Source organism: Falco rusticolus, chromosome 3 (assembly GCF_015220075.1).
Source record: "Falco rusticolus isolate bFalRus1 chromosome 3, bFalRus1.pri, whole genome shotgun sequence".
Taxonomy (NCBI): domain Eukaryota; kingdom Metazoa; phylum Chordata; class Aves; order Falconiformes; family Falconidae; genus Falco; species Falco rusticolus.
Window position 1 is genome coordinate 61,869,272 of NC_051189.1, and position 16,802 is coordinate 61,886,073.

At 39.8% G+C, this 16,802-nt stretch overlaps 1 protein-coding gene across 1 annotated transcript in view; it reads right to left on the reverse strand.

Annotated features, from left to right (window-relative positions):
• The window catches only part of SPIRE1 (spire type actin nucleation factor 1), a 133,996-nt gene that overhangs the window by 60,055 nt on the left and 57,139 nt on the right, over nucleotides 1-16,802 (reverse strand). Inside the window, 1 exon segment of the mRNA XM_037379579.1 lies at nucleotides 15,080-15,313. Within this exon segment, the coding sequence (XP_037235476.1) occupies nucleotides 15,080-15,313 (234 nt within the window).

Genomic DNA, 16,802 nt, shown 5'->3' on the forward strand with positions numbered 1-16,802 from the left:
CACACGTTTGCATACTTATTAAACAAGAGACAAAGTATTAATGGAAGGCAGTTTATTTATGAGCCACTTAAAATCCAATTAAAATATATCAACTAAAATAAAAACATGCACTTTCCCTGGCAGCAATTTACAGTTCACATACAGAGCTTTAAAATGTATGTGTGTGGGAAGCTTGTTTGTTTTTATGTAAAGTGCTGAAACTTCTCTCAGTAGGCATAATAATAATTTGCTTTCATGTTTTGTCCTGAAGCATGACTTTTTATTTGTATCCAAAAAACCAGATTTCCAGCTGCATAACCAAACAAACTGCATTACTAAACTTAACAAGCTTTTAAACTTTGCTCCCATTGAATAAATCCAGCAACTTCTAACCAGTCTCATTTCACTTTCATTAGATCTGTGTGTGTGGAAACCTAGTCTATTCCTTCATGTATGCCATAATCCTTATTTGTAGTGCCTTTGTCAAGGAAATCAGGCCTTGAAACTTATTACATGAAAAAGGCCCACAGAAAAATTCTTCCTCCTCTTCTTCTAGGCAAGTATGCTTAATATTTTTTTCTTAAAGCTTATAGCCATTGAAACTATAGTGCAATTGTCTTATCAAGTATATTGGTTACATAAATGTTAACAGTTAAAACATATGCCACTCTAAGATAGGTATAAATAAAACTAACCCACAATTTATTAAATTAATTAAGAATAAAATATTGTGATTTTGATTCAAATATCTATCTTTGCTTATTCAAGCAGAACAGATATCCAATAAATCAGAACTTAAAAGGTGTTATTTTGTCCTCAGTTCCCTCTGTTTCTAGTGGTAGTGCCTTTTTTCATCCTTCTCCTCTGTGCACACTCCATTCCTGGAAATCGTCTCCAGTATGGTAATTACTAGAAATTGAATTACCCGGAGTCAATGGCTTTGACATACGCCCTGTATATAGGTGGGATTAACCACCTGTAGGGACTGCAGATGGTGTTTATACTGCCCTGACTGCCCAGAGGCTTGAGGGAAAGACAGCTTTGCTGCTTTGTTTTGTCTCCACATACTTCTTGCCAACAGCAGCAACAGCAGTAAAACCACCACTCTGTCAAGCATTCAAGGCCACTCCATATATCCCAAACTGCACTGAGTCTACACCATGAGGACTGCAGTCATGCTGTAGGGGCTCCATCACAGTAGCTGTCTTGCAGCCCACGCTGCATGTATTCTCACACCCTTGTGACACTAGGAATTACCAATTCTATTTTGCCGATGGAGATCTGAGGCTGATGCAAAGCCCACTGAGCTGGTCAGGAATCTTCTGAATCTTTTAAAGAAAATAAAAAAATTCTGGATCAAAGGCACAGCTGACCAAATCACATAGGATGCTACAGCGTGTTTTTCCATCATGCATCTGCTTTGTTGGTCCACTTGCACTCCTACGTACTGAAAAGATTTCAGTCTCCATATGATAATTTAGAATGGACAACTGTAGTGAATTATTATGCATCTTGAACTAACTGGTGGTTTTACTGAAATCTTAGGTCCTGAACTTGTAGGAATCCATATTAAATATAATGTTCATTATTTCTAACTAAGGGATCATGGAGATTCTAGTGCAATCTAAAGGCTGACCTCTTGCTCTAATCTTCAAATATGTTATTTTAACATCATGACTCCTTGGAGGGGACAGGAATGAGTCCTTGCTTCTAAAAAGGATGAAAACACAGACATCGATACAAGAGCATAAAGATAAAAGAGCAAGAGAGATCCTCTCTTGTAAGAAATTCAGAAGCATTTCTTATTATTCCCTAGGGTTTGGCTGTTCTTCCTAACAGCACACTTATTTCAAAATACGCCACTTGTAGGAGGCACAGCCATGCACGTTGGCCAATCTCTGATTGCAAAAACATGCAAAGTTATTATATTTTCAGAAAAAGCTACCTGCACTTTCAAATGCTGAGCATTCTTTCTGAAACTAGTTTCTTCGCATACTCAAAAAAAAAAATCATTAAAAAAGAAATACAGTTTGAAGTATTTGAAGAGTCTTCCCAACTCCTATTACCTTGCTTTTAATTAACTTAAAATAGTTTTGCACTTTAGGTTATTTCAACCACATCAGATAACTCTTACCATTCTTATCTAAGAAGAAGCCTTGTAGAAACAAGCATGTTCTGCAGTAAAAGGGATGCATCCTTGACAAAGAATAGTTAAGGAAGAAACAACAAAAAACAACAATAAAAACATCACAACCCAGCCACCAGCTGCCTCTTCATCAAAATCTTATTATCTGAAGGGAAAAAGAGAAAATAGGAGGCAAATCACTTTCCATCTCTCCAGCCAACTGCTGCATGAGCGCTTTGTTTTCAAACCCAGCTCTTAAAATAATTAAACTATTTTGTGCCAAGTATTCCAAGGACCTGCACCATAGATAATTATTTACCTGTTCTCAGTTACATATCATGAAAGATGTATCTCTGCAAGTCAGGCAGGAACTGCCAGCTCAGTTCTTCAACTTCAAAGCTACCTTTAAAACCCCTGGCACTTGCAGAAGCATCTACTACACGTCTGTTGAAATAGATGCTTTTTCATGATACATTTACCAATGCCTTCCAGAGCAGAAATATAAAAGGAATTTAATCTCTGGAAGGTAGTTAATACTGTAGTGACCTCAGTCCATGGAGAATAAGGTTATCAAAAGGGTGATCGTGGTAGAGCACAGAGCACTCTCCTGCATGTAGTCAAAGAACAACTGTTACTCCTGAGTAACTCTTTTCTGTACTGACATTTTTCAAGATAAAGCCACTTTTGAGGGCCAAAACTCAGGGCAGTTATATTCAAAATAAACAAGACTAAGAGCAAAGTACAGGTAACTAGAAATGGAAATATATAAACCTCCTTCAAACATTGCTACCTTCAGCAAGATGAAAGCTGCTTTAACATCAACTTCATATTAGAAGAACTTGATAGCAACAGATAAAGGGACAAATTAAGACACTGGCAAAGTGCCTCATCTGGAGTTTGTTGACAGCTCTGAACTGAGTTTAGGATGTACCATCACATCTACAAAGGCTGTGGAGTAACACTAGCGAGTGTCAAAGCTTACAGCTTGTTCTGCCAGCAAAGATCGCCAAACACATCACTCTCTTGTCAAAAAGCCCCCCAAACTAAGTGTTTCTAAAGGACTTTCTGCCAGTATGAAGTGTACAGACGACTTCAAGTGGAAGCTGGGGGAGGTGGGGAAGGTGACGGGGGCTCAGTTCCCTTAGACTCCGCATGACACCAGCAGGGAGCTGCCAAGAACCCACTCTGCTTGCAGCACCTTCATTAAAAGGCCGAGATAGCTGCCAAATTAACCTCAAAGAGAGGTTACCTTTATCTGTCAGAGTGGTAAAGAAAATTATTAATCATTTCATTGTGGTAGGCATGTGAGACAATAGAGGTTAGTGGGTGGGTGGCCTAGTTATCTCGCCAGTTACCTCACCTCAGCAGTTCACTGCACTGCACACAAGTAGAAGAAATACCCAGGATTACAAACCTCCTGAGTTTCGTCTTTATGGCAGAAAGTATCCTGAATGCAGCGAGACACCCCCATCTTTTTTTACCTGCTCGCATGACCCTTGAGCCAGGCCAAGGGCAGATGGGTGCCACGCATCCCCTGGCCACTGGGAGAGCACTGGAAGGACCAGGCACGTCCCTTCTCCCCCTCTCCTTCTACAGCCACTCATGACAAAAAGTGGGGCCAGGAAGGAAACCCAACCCATAATGTTCAGAGGTTGCCACTGTTCTGCAGTTTAGTTTTTTTTAAGGTTTCTGGTAAGGACAGATTTCAGTACTTCTGCTGAAGGCGCACCACGAGGCCCAGTGCCTCTGGCAGCCAGACTTCACTGGAAAGTGCCCGGCAAAGTGCCTTGGCTCCAAACACAGTAAGCGCCATTTCCAGGACAAGAAATTGCAATAAACACCCCTCCTTTGCTCAGTAACACATTCAAATGTGAAGGGGCCTGACATCACCCTTTTAAAACAAGCACAGTGGTTACTTACAAAGTAAAGCAGACCATGTGTTGACCTCCAATTACACTGCCCAGAATGACAGGACAACTGTTTAAAGACGCCAAATGACATCACTTTAATTAATGAAACCTGTCTATCAACATAATTCACTTAAACACTTGTCACATTCAAAGCTGCTTTAAAATTACATTAAAGGGATTTAGAGATTTACACAAACTGTCCCCACCTTTCTTGATCAAGCTAAGGTATAGGAGTCCCTTCACTTTCTCTATAGGTTTCTAAGAAATTGAACACAAACACAAGGGCAAACTTAAATTTTTAACTTACTGAATATTTTTATTTCCAAATATGTGTGTCACTTGGAAAACATATTTTCCTTTTTTTTTTTTTTTTTACTTCTAAGCCCTTAAAAATACTTCTACAGTGACACAACTCCTCTGTCCAAACATGAAAAGACTTAATAAATCATGCTAATACTCTCCTGAACTTCCAATTTTTGCATGTTAATGTTACATGCTACCACAGAAGTCGAAGTTTAAAAAAACAAACAAACCCTAAAGCTTACTTTCTTCACCCAGCACTGTCATGTTTCCAAAGATCACCTTATAAACTTTCCTTTTTAAAAAGTGAATTGCGGACAGTGGTATTTTACACCTACATGGCCAAGTGTGTGTGACTGTGTAAAATACACACACAGGGACTTGTTACACACAGTATGATATGGTGGACTGACTGACATGAATTGATTAGAAGAGACCAGTTCATGAAGAGGTCTGGCTTCATGGGAATTCGCTCATCTGAAGCAAGTGCTGGTCTTGGCGCTCACATCAAGAAATCTTGGCATGCCAAAAAGGAAAAACAAATACTCATTAGGACCTCCTTGTCCCAACTCCAAGCCTGCTTTGTCCCAAGAGAAAGCCAGCCAAAAAACCACAGAACTCTCTTTTGGCTTAAATCACCCAAAGTATCTTGTTCTTCCTTGCCATCATGAACTCAATAACAATAAAACAAACGCCTGTTTTTTCTATTTTCTAGTGTTTAAAATTAAGTTGCTAGCCTCTTTCTCAGAGATGCAAATATATAAATAACAATAAAACAAAGGGGTTTGTTCTCTCTTCAGGGCAAAGGCAAAAAAATCTCCTCTGTTTTCCATCCAACCAGGCTTCCAGTAAAAGTCTTCCTAGTGCCTTCTTTATAGGCTTTACACAAAGCAAACTCAGAGCAGCATATGAAGCACTGCCCGCACATGCAGCTGGCTTCCTTTAGCACAATCCCTTAGCTCCCTGCCCTTGCCAATCCCTCAGCTAAATCTTCTCCTTTATATGATTTAGTTTGGGTCTCCAACCACAAGGAGCCATGGTTGCCACTCGGGTCTGCCAATTTGCTTCGTGTTCCCACACAAAATCCCTGAATTCCCACGTCTGCTGTCTTCCTATAGCATCCAGGCTAGGCTACACCTTCCTTTCAACAAATGCTCTGCCAAACCTAGTAGATTTAAGGAGTGTTTCTCTTGGGACCATTTTGCTTGGTTGCACAAGTTAGTGTGAATTATTAGGAAGACTGCTAGATAAAAATGTTCAAATAATTTTCCACAACTATGCATACAAGGCTCATTTGCACAGATGCACAAGCTTTGGGATGGTATGGCCCAATCGATGCAGTAAAGCAAAACTAAAACTACCTGAGAAATGCACTGAAGCTATCACTCAGAAGAGTACTGCTTTTACCACTGTGTTATTTCATTAAAAATATTTACAAAACAATCATTTAAAACGCTCAGGGCCATGCAACCTGTGGACAATAGCCTTTTGAAAACTACCCCTTAAGACTGCTTCAGTTACAATACTATTTCAGGATGTTGCAACTACACATTTTAAACAAAAACCTACTGTAAAATTCCTTTTACTAAGAAATGCAAAACATTCCCTGTATTCAGACCGATCTTTGGGATAAATACGATATTCTGACTTTTAGATTCAGATCTTCAGGGGTAAGCACAATCTAAAAATACACTGTTTATTTCTTTGTATCAAATGGTCTTATCTCACTTAAATATTTTTCTAAAATATGGCATGCATGTAACAGTACACTAAGCAAAGGGGAGCAGCAAACAGCATCATGGGAATACAGTAATCAAGAGCATTTGAAAAAAAATCACATAGCTAAAATAGAGTTATTATTTTAGAAAATTAGTGGTATTTTTAAGTCAATTCAAATAACTTCCCTCCAAATGTTTCATTTATTTTAATACTGTTACAGGCACTGAAATAAATGCACTAAAAGAAATTTTGCCTCAAGCCCAAGGCTCCCGTTTGAACAGTGCAAAAACAAGAGGATCACAGTGGCTTAATTAAAGAGCCCTTGCTCCGTTTCTTTACTTTTCCCATGTTGCTGTTACAGTACAATATGTCTGCATAAGAAATTAAGTAATTTTGTAGCATCTATGCTGCTTCTATTTTCTTTGGCGATGCAATTACATCATCCTTAAAGTGACTGTGAACTAGCAATGATGACTACTGAAATACCCTGTTTTTTAACACAACTGCCATCAGCAAGAAAATCTTCTAAGCATCCTCAAATCTAGTCATTTGTGTCCTGGCAAGAACTAGAAAAGGCAAAGCTTCCACAGCCACCTTTCCTCTTGACCCCTCTCCTGAATGGGGTGGTAGATTGTGAGGTCCTAACACCTCAGAGAAGTTAGAGACTCCAGAATTTGTAGTGGACAAGCACTTGGAGACTCTGCCATTAGACCTTTTGTTTCGGCCTTGAAGGGCTAACATTTTCCCACAGCTAAGCAAGTTGGCCTAATTAAGAAGTCTTCCCCCACACTATAAATCCTGCTTCTCTTACGCCTGTAAAGCATTACAGCAACAAGAACATCTACACTGCCCATTTGAAACAAGAGCTGTATGCGCACAACTTAAAAACTGCAGAAACAAGTTAATCTACTGTTTTGAATGTGTTCTGTGAAGGCAGCTGCTGGGAACCTTCAACACATAACGCTATATGAGAGAGAAATTTGTACAGCAATTTTGCATGTCATCGTTAATTTACTTGTCTACTAAAACATATATCACACACACAATGTAAATAATATAAGCAGTACTGATAAGGTACATGGAATATTCCCTATAGGATGCTGGCATTACATGGAAATCAAAGAACACTTGTGCCTTACTGACATGTTAGCAGATGTCATGTGAATCTGTATAAAAATGACCTGCATTTTTACAATAGTAAAAGGAGCCAATACAGCTAAAAAGCTAGCTGCAACACTGCGAACATCCATGGCTGTAAAGTCTGCACGGATTCTAGATCATGGAAACTATATTCTGACAAGATGGACCTTTGCCAAACCTTAACACAAGACAAGCTGTGTCCTGGCTAATTTTTTCTGAGCAGATCCACTGCTTTTACTAGGCTGATGGTGAATCTGAAAAATCCATCATGGTCTTCTGTATGCTTATCAGTTTTAACACCTGGAGAGTGAAGGCAGTTGCAAGTTGAAGAGGGAGCCCCCCAGGCAGGTCCCTTCAGCTTTGGACAGGTCCATCTGCATTGCCTAGCTGAGTGCTGGAGTTAATCCATTGGGCAGAGAAGATATGAGTCACTTTCGTAATGGCAGCTTTGGTCTTTTGGGGGTCTCTATAGCGTTACTGCATTAACTGACCATTACCCCGATTTCCAGTCATTAGTTAGATTAATTTGATCAAACAAAACATACCTTGTAAAAGTAAACATTCATTGATCTACTTTAGTCTCCAGGGTCTATTTCAGGCAGTGCAGGCTAAAACAGGTTATTTGATACTCCAGATTAAACCTCATGTTCAGATGTATTATTTCTAACAGATTGCTTTGTATGTTTCAGACATTTGTATTTTCAAAGGGAAAACTGGAGCTCTGTCTTGACAAATTCTGCATTTTATGCACTATGGGACACCATTACCACCAAAGAATCCTTCCAACTCCACTAAAAACTGGAACGTTATTTTTACCCATGTATAAATTATTCATAATAATTAGTGTAAAGCAGATGGGGGAAAAAAGTCCATGCCCTACTTTGCTTCTTTTAGATGCACAAAGACCACACGCAAATTTCAGGTGTATTCTAACCTCCTCGTACACAAAAATAATCTGAACACCCAATCTATGTTTCCTGTTTTTGTTGGACAACTCCTCGGATTCCTCAAACTATTTTAGACCTTAGACAGGTTATACCAGTATAATTATGTGAATTATGGGTTCAGGGGTTTTTAACCTACATAGATGTGTTATTGGGTTACAGTACAAAAACTGAACATAAAAATCACTGCAGAAAAGATGATTTGGTTTTGGTCTCCCAGCCTGGAATAAGACACTACAATCCACCTAAGCCCACGCTGATGGAAGGGATGTTTCCACTGTTCTGTATGAGGATAATTAAAGCAATGAGAAAAAAACCCCAAACTTCTTTTTTAATGGAAAGACCAAAGTCATGAGGGACAACTTCCCTGCAAATACATTTGGTATAATGCAGTTCTAAACAAAACCTCTCAAACTAAACATTGTGAACAGAACAAAATTACTTCTGCTTCTACTTACCTTTCACTTGCAGAGTTCCCAGTTTCATAAATCCACTTGCTCTGCAGCTGTTTATAAAGCCCTTCACATCAAAACCCTATTATTATTATTGTTATTGTTAAATAATTTTATTTTAAAACCAACAACACGGAGATTTTGCTCATATATTACAAAGACTCAAACATGCAGAGAGACACTACTGCTTTATTTTGCACAGTTTGTCCTCAGCTCAGCTCTCTGAGCCTGTACAGTACCAGAGCTTCAAACACTGGCTCCTTTCACGACTCAGCCAGCAGCACAGTTTATTCTACCAGTCCTAAAGTCGTGCCTGCACAAATATTTGAGGGGCCTTGCAGAAAACCAGATGAAGGAACTGATGGAGTTAAAAACCCATATCCAAACAAAAAAACCTTTTGGGATGCTTTGACTAAATATAGATGACATGGATCCCAGCCAAGATGACAGCACAGACAGAAAAAACACAATATGGTTTGAATGAATAACCATGATGTACAAGGCTTGCTCGGACAAGAGAAAAATAGCAGGTTACCTGCATCTCTAAGACAACTCCAAGTTAGCTCAAATAATGGTGAAGGAATAAGAAAATGGCTATGGAGGGGACCTATCCAGTCAAGACCTCTGCTAACCCAATATCAGCAACTCTTTTTCTGGGACCTTCACAATGTCTGCATGTCTGTCTGACGACACTGGGTAGTCGATACAAAAAGGTGTACTCCCAGTCAGCATGCTTTGGGAGGGTAGGAGCCCCAAAGGGAATGTTTTTAAGCTCCTGAGCACAGGAGATGAGCACTGGTCCTTGGGACTTCACTGCTGAACTCAGAGCTCCCACTTCTGTGGATGCAGTGCAGAGAGAAAGGGTAGCCAGGGAGTGTGCCAACACAAGTGGTCTACCTGCGCAGACCAGCCCCATGGAGGTCCACCTTTAGAGGCCCAAACTCCCCAGGGGCATCCACCTGGGAGTGCCCTGTCATAGCAGTATGATACGCGGGGGTGTTCACAGAATTATTTTGGGAGGTATTTGGGTTTCTTTCCAGCTTACAGTCCCCAAAAAGTTACAGTGCAAAAAGAAATAGCCAAAGGAGAACCTGCCCCCCTCAGAATTTAAGAGGTACAAACCCTACATGGTTGTACTTTCAGGGATCCTAACAGTTCGGACAGGAGGTTCCCCAACGTTACAAAATGTCTCAGACACCAGGTCTGTAAGGATAACTGAAGATCCGCGGGTAGGAGATGATTAATTTTTGATCAAGCCAACAAACCAAGCTCAAGTACTGTGACAACAAAAACAACGGGAACTGAGGACTTCTAACCCGCTGTAATTTCAATTTTTTTCTGCCATCAACACGTGGAGACATAGATTGCCTGTTTCTGACAGATGATCCACCAAGATAAAGACCAGCATGTGATATTTGAGTACATTATGATGATGACTCAGGAGAAGAGAGCTGATCAATTGTCTTTTTTGAATGTGATGATTTTCACAATTGGTTAACATGCATTCTTTTTTAACATAAAATGAACTGACAACATCTGGGGCATTGGTTACTATCTCAGTAAGGTTCCAAAATCTTCACCAGCTTCAGTGTTACAGGGCACACTGCAAGTTGCTTATTCTAAAATTAAGCATAAATACTGTTCTGCAGGCTCATATAAAAATGCTAAAGCCAACCCAGCCTTAAACAGAATTATATTCACAGAAAGCTGCATCTTACTAATTTTAACCTCATAGACTAGGCAAAATTATATGGGCCTTTGAATTCCAGTAACACAAACTATTTAACTGTCTGTCATAAACAAATACCCAGACTTGGTTTTAACTGCATTTTCTGGTTCCTCTCTGACAGGTTCCCATATTAAACTTACATGGGGTCATACCATCTATATGATAATAATGTATGTCCTCAAACTCAGACTGGAGCCTCCAAAATACTCAGATCTAAATGCAGATCTTCTCATCTCACCTGTAATTGCATGGAGACAGGACATACTCTTCTTTTCCTCTATAATTCTACACATGCCATAGATAGTTGATCTGTACTACCATCAGAGTACTCAAAACAAAACACAAGCAGATCAATATCACCACTTTAAATTTCAGATCCTTCCAGCTGAAAGAAGTCAGTCATATACTTGAACTACCAAGACATATGAGTCATCTAGAATTAACTAGTTTCTCATTTTAGAGACCATGGCAATGACTAAAGGACGATTACATCTGAAATATGGGTGAGGGGGTGTGTGTGACAAACAATTTATTCCTCCTCTTTGCTTACAAGCAAAGCACAAACATGAATTTCTACCACTAGAAATACTGCAAACTCTAATCAGATAACACAATGCTGCACATGCTGCTCTGTAAATATTTTCCCCACAAATTAAAAGCTCAGTATGGAGATTTCTTAAGTACAGGCCTTGTTTAGCTGGGTCACTAATTCATCCTTGTGAAGCAGCAGTTGCATGACAGTTAATTTTTTGGTCAGAATTAACAAACATTATTACTGAACTACCTAAAAGCAACGGCCTGGGACCAGAGGCCACCAAGTACTAGGGGCCATCCACCTATATTTGTCTCTGAGACAAGAAGGTGTGGCTCAGCTACAGAATAAGGTTCCTGTTGAAGTTGAGTTAACTTTCAGGATGAAAGGTGAACATAAGTAAGAGCAAGATACCGGTTCAGGAAGACCACTGCCTCCTTACGTATCTTTTGAGACCTGCAGAAAAAGGTAGCAGAGGCAGTGACAAAGGTTAGTGTCACAACTTGCAGATACTATTAACAACACCTCTGCTCTGAAGAAGAGCTAAGGTAAAGTCCCGTACTGGCAGTAGTGATTTGGCTACGATGATGTTCAAAGCTGGAAGAAATGACAGGGTTAGGGCTAGTATGGCAGTTCAGCCCAGCAAATAACAGCACAGAATTAAACCTGTAATCAAAGGGTTATATAATAATAAAGAATAAAGGATAATACTGGAAATGGGTTTAGGGTTGGGGCTCAGGCCAGCAGATATTGATAAACTACAGCTTAGAAAGCACCTCCAGATCAACATGAAAAATGGTGCTGGCTGAGACCACCTGACTGCAGAGATCTGTGGGATAAGGAGTGAGATAGCGCTAAGATTAGGAGTGGAATTAGGGTTTGAGCATACACTGGAAGACGTTGATAAACTGCACAATCTTGTTTCAGTATCAGGGCGGGCCACACGCTGTGATAAAGGTGCCACATGACAGGACTTCACACACCCTTAGCAAGCCCAACACCGACCAGCATGCCAGGCCTACTCTGTCTATACCCTCTGTTGACCTAAGGCTTCCTAAGCCATACATATGTTGTCAACCTGACACGTTCCCAACCCCTCAGGATTACTGTGTATGTACAGTTCTGTCCTTGTGTATGTGCACAGTGAACCTGGCACTCCCAAGATGCACAGATTTCCTGTACTGTATGTGCATGGCATGTACGTACTGTGGATGGAGGCAGGGAAGAGGGCCCCGAACAAGGGAAGCATCTGTCTGAAATCATCCAGTCCTTACTGTCTCTGTTCCTCCCTTCATTTACACTAGGGCCGCCATATCCAAAATACATCAAAGACTGTTAAGTGTCTCGCAACCAACATCTCTCTTCATAGATGCATTTTTAAAAACAGTAGATCAAGTCTGTGCAGCAGGTTGGTCCTGCCTAGGAAATCAAAAGTCGAATCAGCCAAATATGCCGAGAAGCAACACAAAAGCTTGTCTGTGTCTTCTCCAAACAGGAGCTTTGCCAATGATGATCTTGGCAGTACTACTTAGCGCTTACTCTCTTCCCAGTTCTTGGGAATAGGTGTCCACCACGTTACTCAGCATTTTCCCGGTTAGGGGAGGCTTCAGGACTGACCTTGCCTACTTGACATTACGGAAAAACCTGACACGTACCTTAACTATCTCTGTGTTTTAATCATAAAATAGGCTCACCCACATTAAAGATTAATGGTGAAAAATTCAGTCTTAGTGGCACACAGGCCTTGGACCAGACAATGATGCCTTCTGGAGAAGGAGGAAATGTATAAGCACATTTCAAGGACAAAATCATGTCCTTACTCGAGACTTACAGTTAAAACCCTTAAAAATCAATATAAGTAGCACAGAGCCCATCTCTACGATTTTCCAAGTTTGCAATTTAGAGAATGCAGGGCAGCAAGAATGACAGTTGCTCAATTCAAGCAGCAAACCTACTTCAGCATTCACTACAAACTGCAGAGGAGAAAGCTTCATAGTGAGTCTTGCCAAGAGGGAATTAGAATAATCGAGCCTCGCGGTCACAAGACCACACACTACTGTTGTGAAACAGTCACTGGGTACGTAAGGGTGTAGCCTGCAGTGTATTTACCACCACTGGGGAGGAGAGGGAAGCGAAGATACAAGACGAAACAGCAAAACATGGTCTTACCCTTGAAAAGGTACAAAGTCAAGAAAAAAGGATCTTACAAATCTGCACTTATATAAAAAATGTGGCAGAATGATGCTGCCATTCCAGTACAGTCAATGCAGTAATGACAGAGTTGGGAATAAAGATGAGTTGCAGAGTTAAGCCTGCAGCAAATAATTTAAGCCAAAGCAGCAACAGCAAGAAAGAGAATTCCAAGGGATGGAGCAGTAAGAGGTAGAAATGACAGCTGAACTTCAGTTCACTAAGGAGAAGTCACAAAAGCAGTACATTTCCAGATTTGTTAAAAAAATAATAGCAAAAGATGATAAAAATTAAAATGCAAGATGCTGATTTTATATAAATAGGCAGGTACCTCAGACTAGCTGAGATAAATATTAACAAAGCAGAACCTGAAAGATACCATTCTGCAGCCTTAACAGCTGAAACCTGACTAAACATTTTCTTACTCTTTCTATATTTCAGGGATATATACCAGTGTAACTGAAGGAGTTCAGCAAAGTTTTCCAAACTTACCTTTTCCTCCTCACAGAAATAAAGTAAAAAATTTGCAAAATAATAACTTCTACAAGCCACTGCACTCAGCTTTATGTATACAAAAGAATTCATCTGCCTCTGCATTAAGGGAAACAACTTCTAACAATCCAACTTTGATTGTCCCACCAACTCACAACATTTTTTTCCAGACTAGGGGAAAAGAGGATATATTGCATGTTATCTTCTACATAACACCATACTGTTTGGAGCAGCTCCCATGGGGGCTTAGCAGGGTGCTGCTGACCACTTCTAGAGAAGATGCCTGGGTGACAGAGAGTGGCAGAGGGAGGAGAGAGCAAAGCACCTGCCCACAGCGAGGGCACCAACTCGTCAAGGCTGGGAGCAGCAGGGGTTTGAAGAGGAGACTACTTCATCCCTCCAGGCCCTCCCTGTCACAGGGAGCAAAAGGCCATTTCATTCATTTCTCCCTCTGACCATGCTTCTCTGAGGGAGGGTGGGGGGAAAAAAAGGCATTAAGCATTTAACATTATTTGTGATGCAAAGAGGACACCATCTCAAACAAAACTCCCTCCCATTCCAGCCTCCCATTCCAGCCTCCTAAGAGCTTCCCTCTTCACTGGCAACCCATCAGAAGTAGTGGGTTTTAATGTGGTCTTATTTCCGCATGCTAACATCTCCTGATGTGCTATCCAGGACACTCTTCTAGTCTCAGCTTCTACCACTACACTTTTAATTTCTGTGACACACAAAGCTTTTGGTCCTTAGACAGGACTTGCATTTATGAAGAGCAATATACAGGACTCAATCCCCTGGTACAAATTAACATATCATTTTTCCAAGCTGTGTTAAACTCTCACATGGTTATTTATGAGGTAAACCAATTATACAAATTTTGTCAAAATCCACACTTACTAATACTTTGTATGTACTAAGAGCTCATTGGGCTCTAAAACTTGTACTGAAGATTACTCTATAGAAAACAGAGGGTTAACCTTTTAAATTATTGTTCACGACAGCCTAGATAACATTAAAGAACTTCTTGCAATTAAAAATCACAAGCTAGATTTCCAAACCTCACAACTCAGGTCAAGAACTGCAACCATAATGATCATCAGTGAAATACTGTATCCTGACTCACTCCATACAAATAAGCTACTCTTACAAAAGCAGTTCTCTGCTTTAGTAGAGGAGGCTGGCAAAGGAATAAACTGATAAGGAATAATTAAGCTAATACTGCACTAATGAAAAGGTGAATTAATTGAAACAGTCCATGAAATATCCAAGTGTACACAAAGTAATTCAACATATGTTACGCTGGAAAACTAACTATGCAGTGCATGGATGAAATCAGGATATAATATTAATGGCACATCCAGTGATAAAGTTGATCATGGATTTTCTGTTGCTTACTGTCAAACATGAAAAAAGTACTGCGTATAATTTTTGCAAGCAAACCTTACAGAATGACCAAGGAAATCAGAAAATTATACAGCCAGCATCACACTGGACAATAACATGGAAAATAGAGTTGATTTTCTCACTGATAAAAACAGTGAAATATATAAACTGCCGCCCATTACTGTACCTTCATGACATCTTTATAGGAATGAATGGCCTCAACTTCCTCTTTGTCATCATCGTCATCCTCCACTCCTTCATCCAGAGCATCATATCCTTCATCCCTACTCCCATCTGTTTCTGTTGTATTAGTCATGTGGTCAATAAGCTGCTCCAGTGGAGGACTTAATTCCCGCTCTTCATTGTCCTTCAAACCATAGTCCAGGGCTTTATATATAATAATCCCTAGTGATTCAATAACCTATAAAAGTAAAAAAGAAGTATTTATTAACGCCATTTACATGAATAAACAGGTCAGTCGAGGAACACCCTTTTCTGGTGTTTGTATAACAAACTTAGCAACTGAGAGGGCAATAAACATCAAAATTAAAGAGAAAAATGATCCTCTAATACCTGTAGCAGCACAGAACATGCAAGAGCAGGTTATACCACATACCTACCACTTTCTTATTTCAAAGTTTGAAATAGAAATTCATAATTTGAAAACAAAGCAGGACCATTTTAGCTTATTTTCCCTTTTTCCTTCTAACATGACAAACCTCAAAGCAACGTTATTCTAGACTTTGTAAGACTATCTTACATGCACACAACCTTTCAGAGGGGAGGGTATGGGTGGGAAGAAATTAAAAGAAAGAATAAACTAATATGCGATGCCTCTCTCCTCCCACAAATTAATGACATTTGGAAACTGCCCTTCAATTTCTTCATCTCTTCATTGACCTGAGAGATGCCTGGACACAGCTGTGGACATCCCAGTATTAGCTCACTGAGCATGGACATCAGCCCACGAGAACTCCTTTGCCTGTTGTACATGTTCCACTGAAACTACCAACAACTGGAGGTCCTAGTAATGAAGCAGTACCTCAATTTTTCATTGAGCTTCAGGCTTCTTTTTTGTGCTCTGTCAAGAGCAAAGCAAACAGACAACCTCTTACTCAGTGTAAGCTAGCAAAAAAATGTCATGAACATCCCAAAATGCTAAATATACATTTTCTTTCTTGGTATTAATTATTTTCCTTACAAGTAATATTGAACCTTCTAGCATTATAAAGATTTAAAGAGATGGCATTTCAAACAGAGGAGTTTGGAAATGGGTATTAATGGAGAGAGAAGGGAAAATGGGCTCACAAGAGTAAACGACAAGAAGGTAATGTTGCTGCTGGGAGATCCTTGTCTGACAACAGAAGTAGGACTGGAGTTACTGCATCTCTGATCTTCCTTGTGTGTTGTGATGGCTGGCATGTCACAGAAATTCACAGACTCCAGTGCAGCAGTCATTGGCACTAGAGCAACTTTAATAACAGGAGCATTTCTAAACATACAAACCTTGCCATCAAATACCATTTTTTCTCATCTGGCTTCCAGCACCATTCTGATCAAGACACTTTTTAATGCAGAGTTTTGAAATTCTATTTGCGTAAATAGGACAAGACAAATGGATTCTTAAACCATTAGATTTTACTGTAGCAGCTTATTTACTTCAGCACAGCAAAATGTTTTTGGTCTGAGAGGCAGGAGGTTAGCAAAGATGTAAAATTATATCCTATTAGTTTACCTGGCCAATTTAATCAACTAGCTGTAGTCTGACAGCTTTACACTCACATACTTAATTCCTCTGTTGAGATTACCCTTCAGTGCAAAGTCACTTTGCAACACAGTGGCTAATAAATAAACAAACATAAAATCCAATACATAAAGAACAAACTTTTTGAATTTATTTCCAATAATTT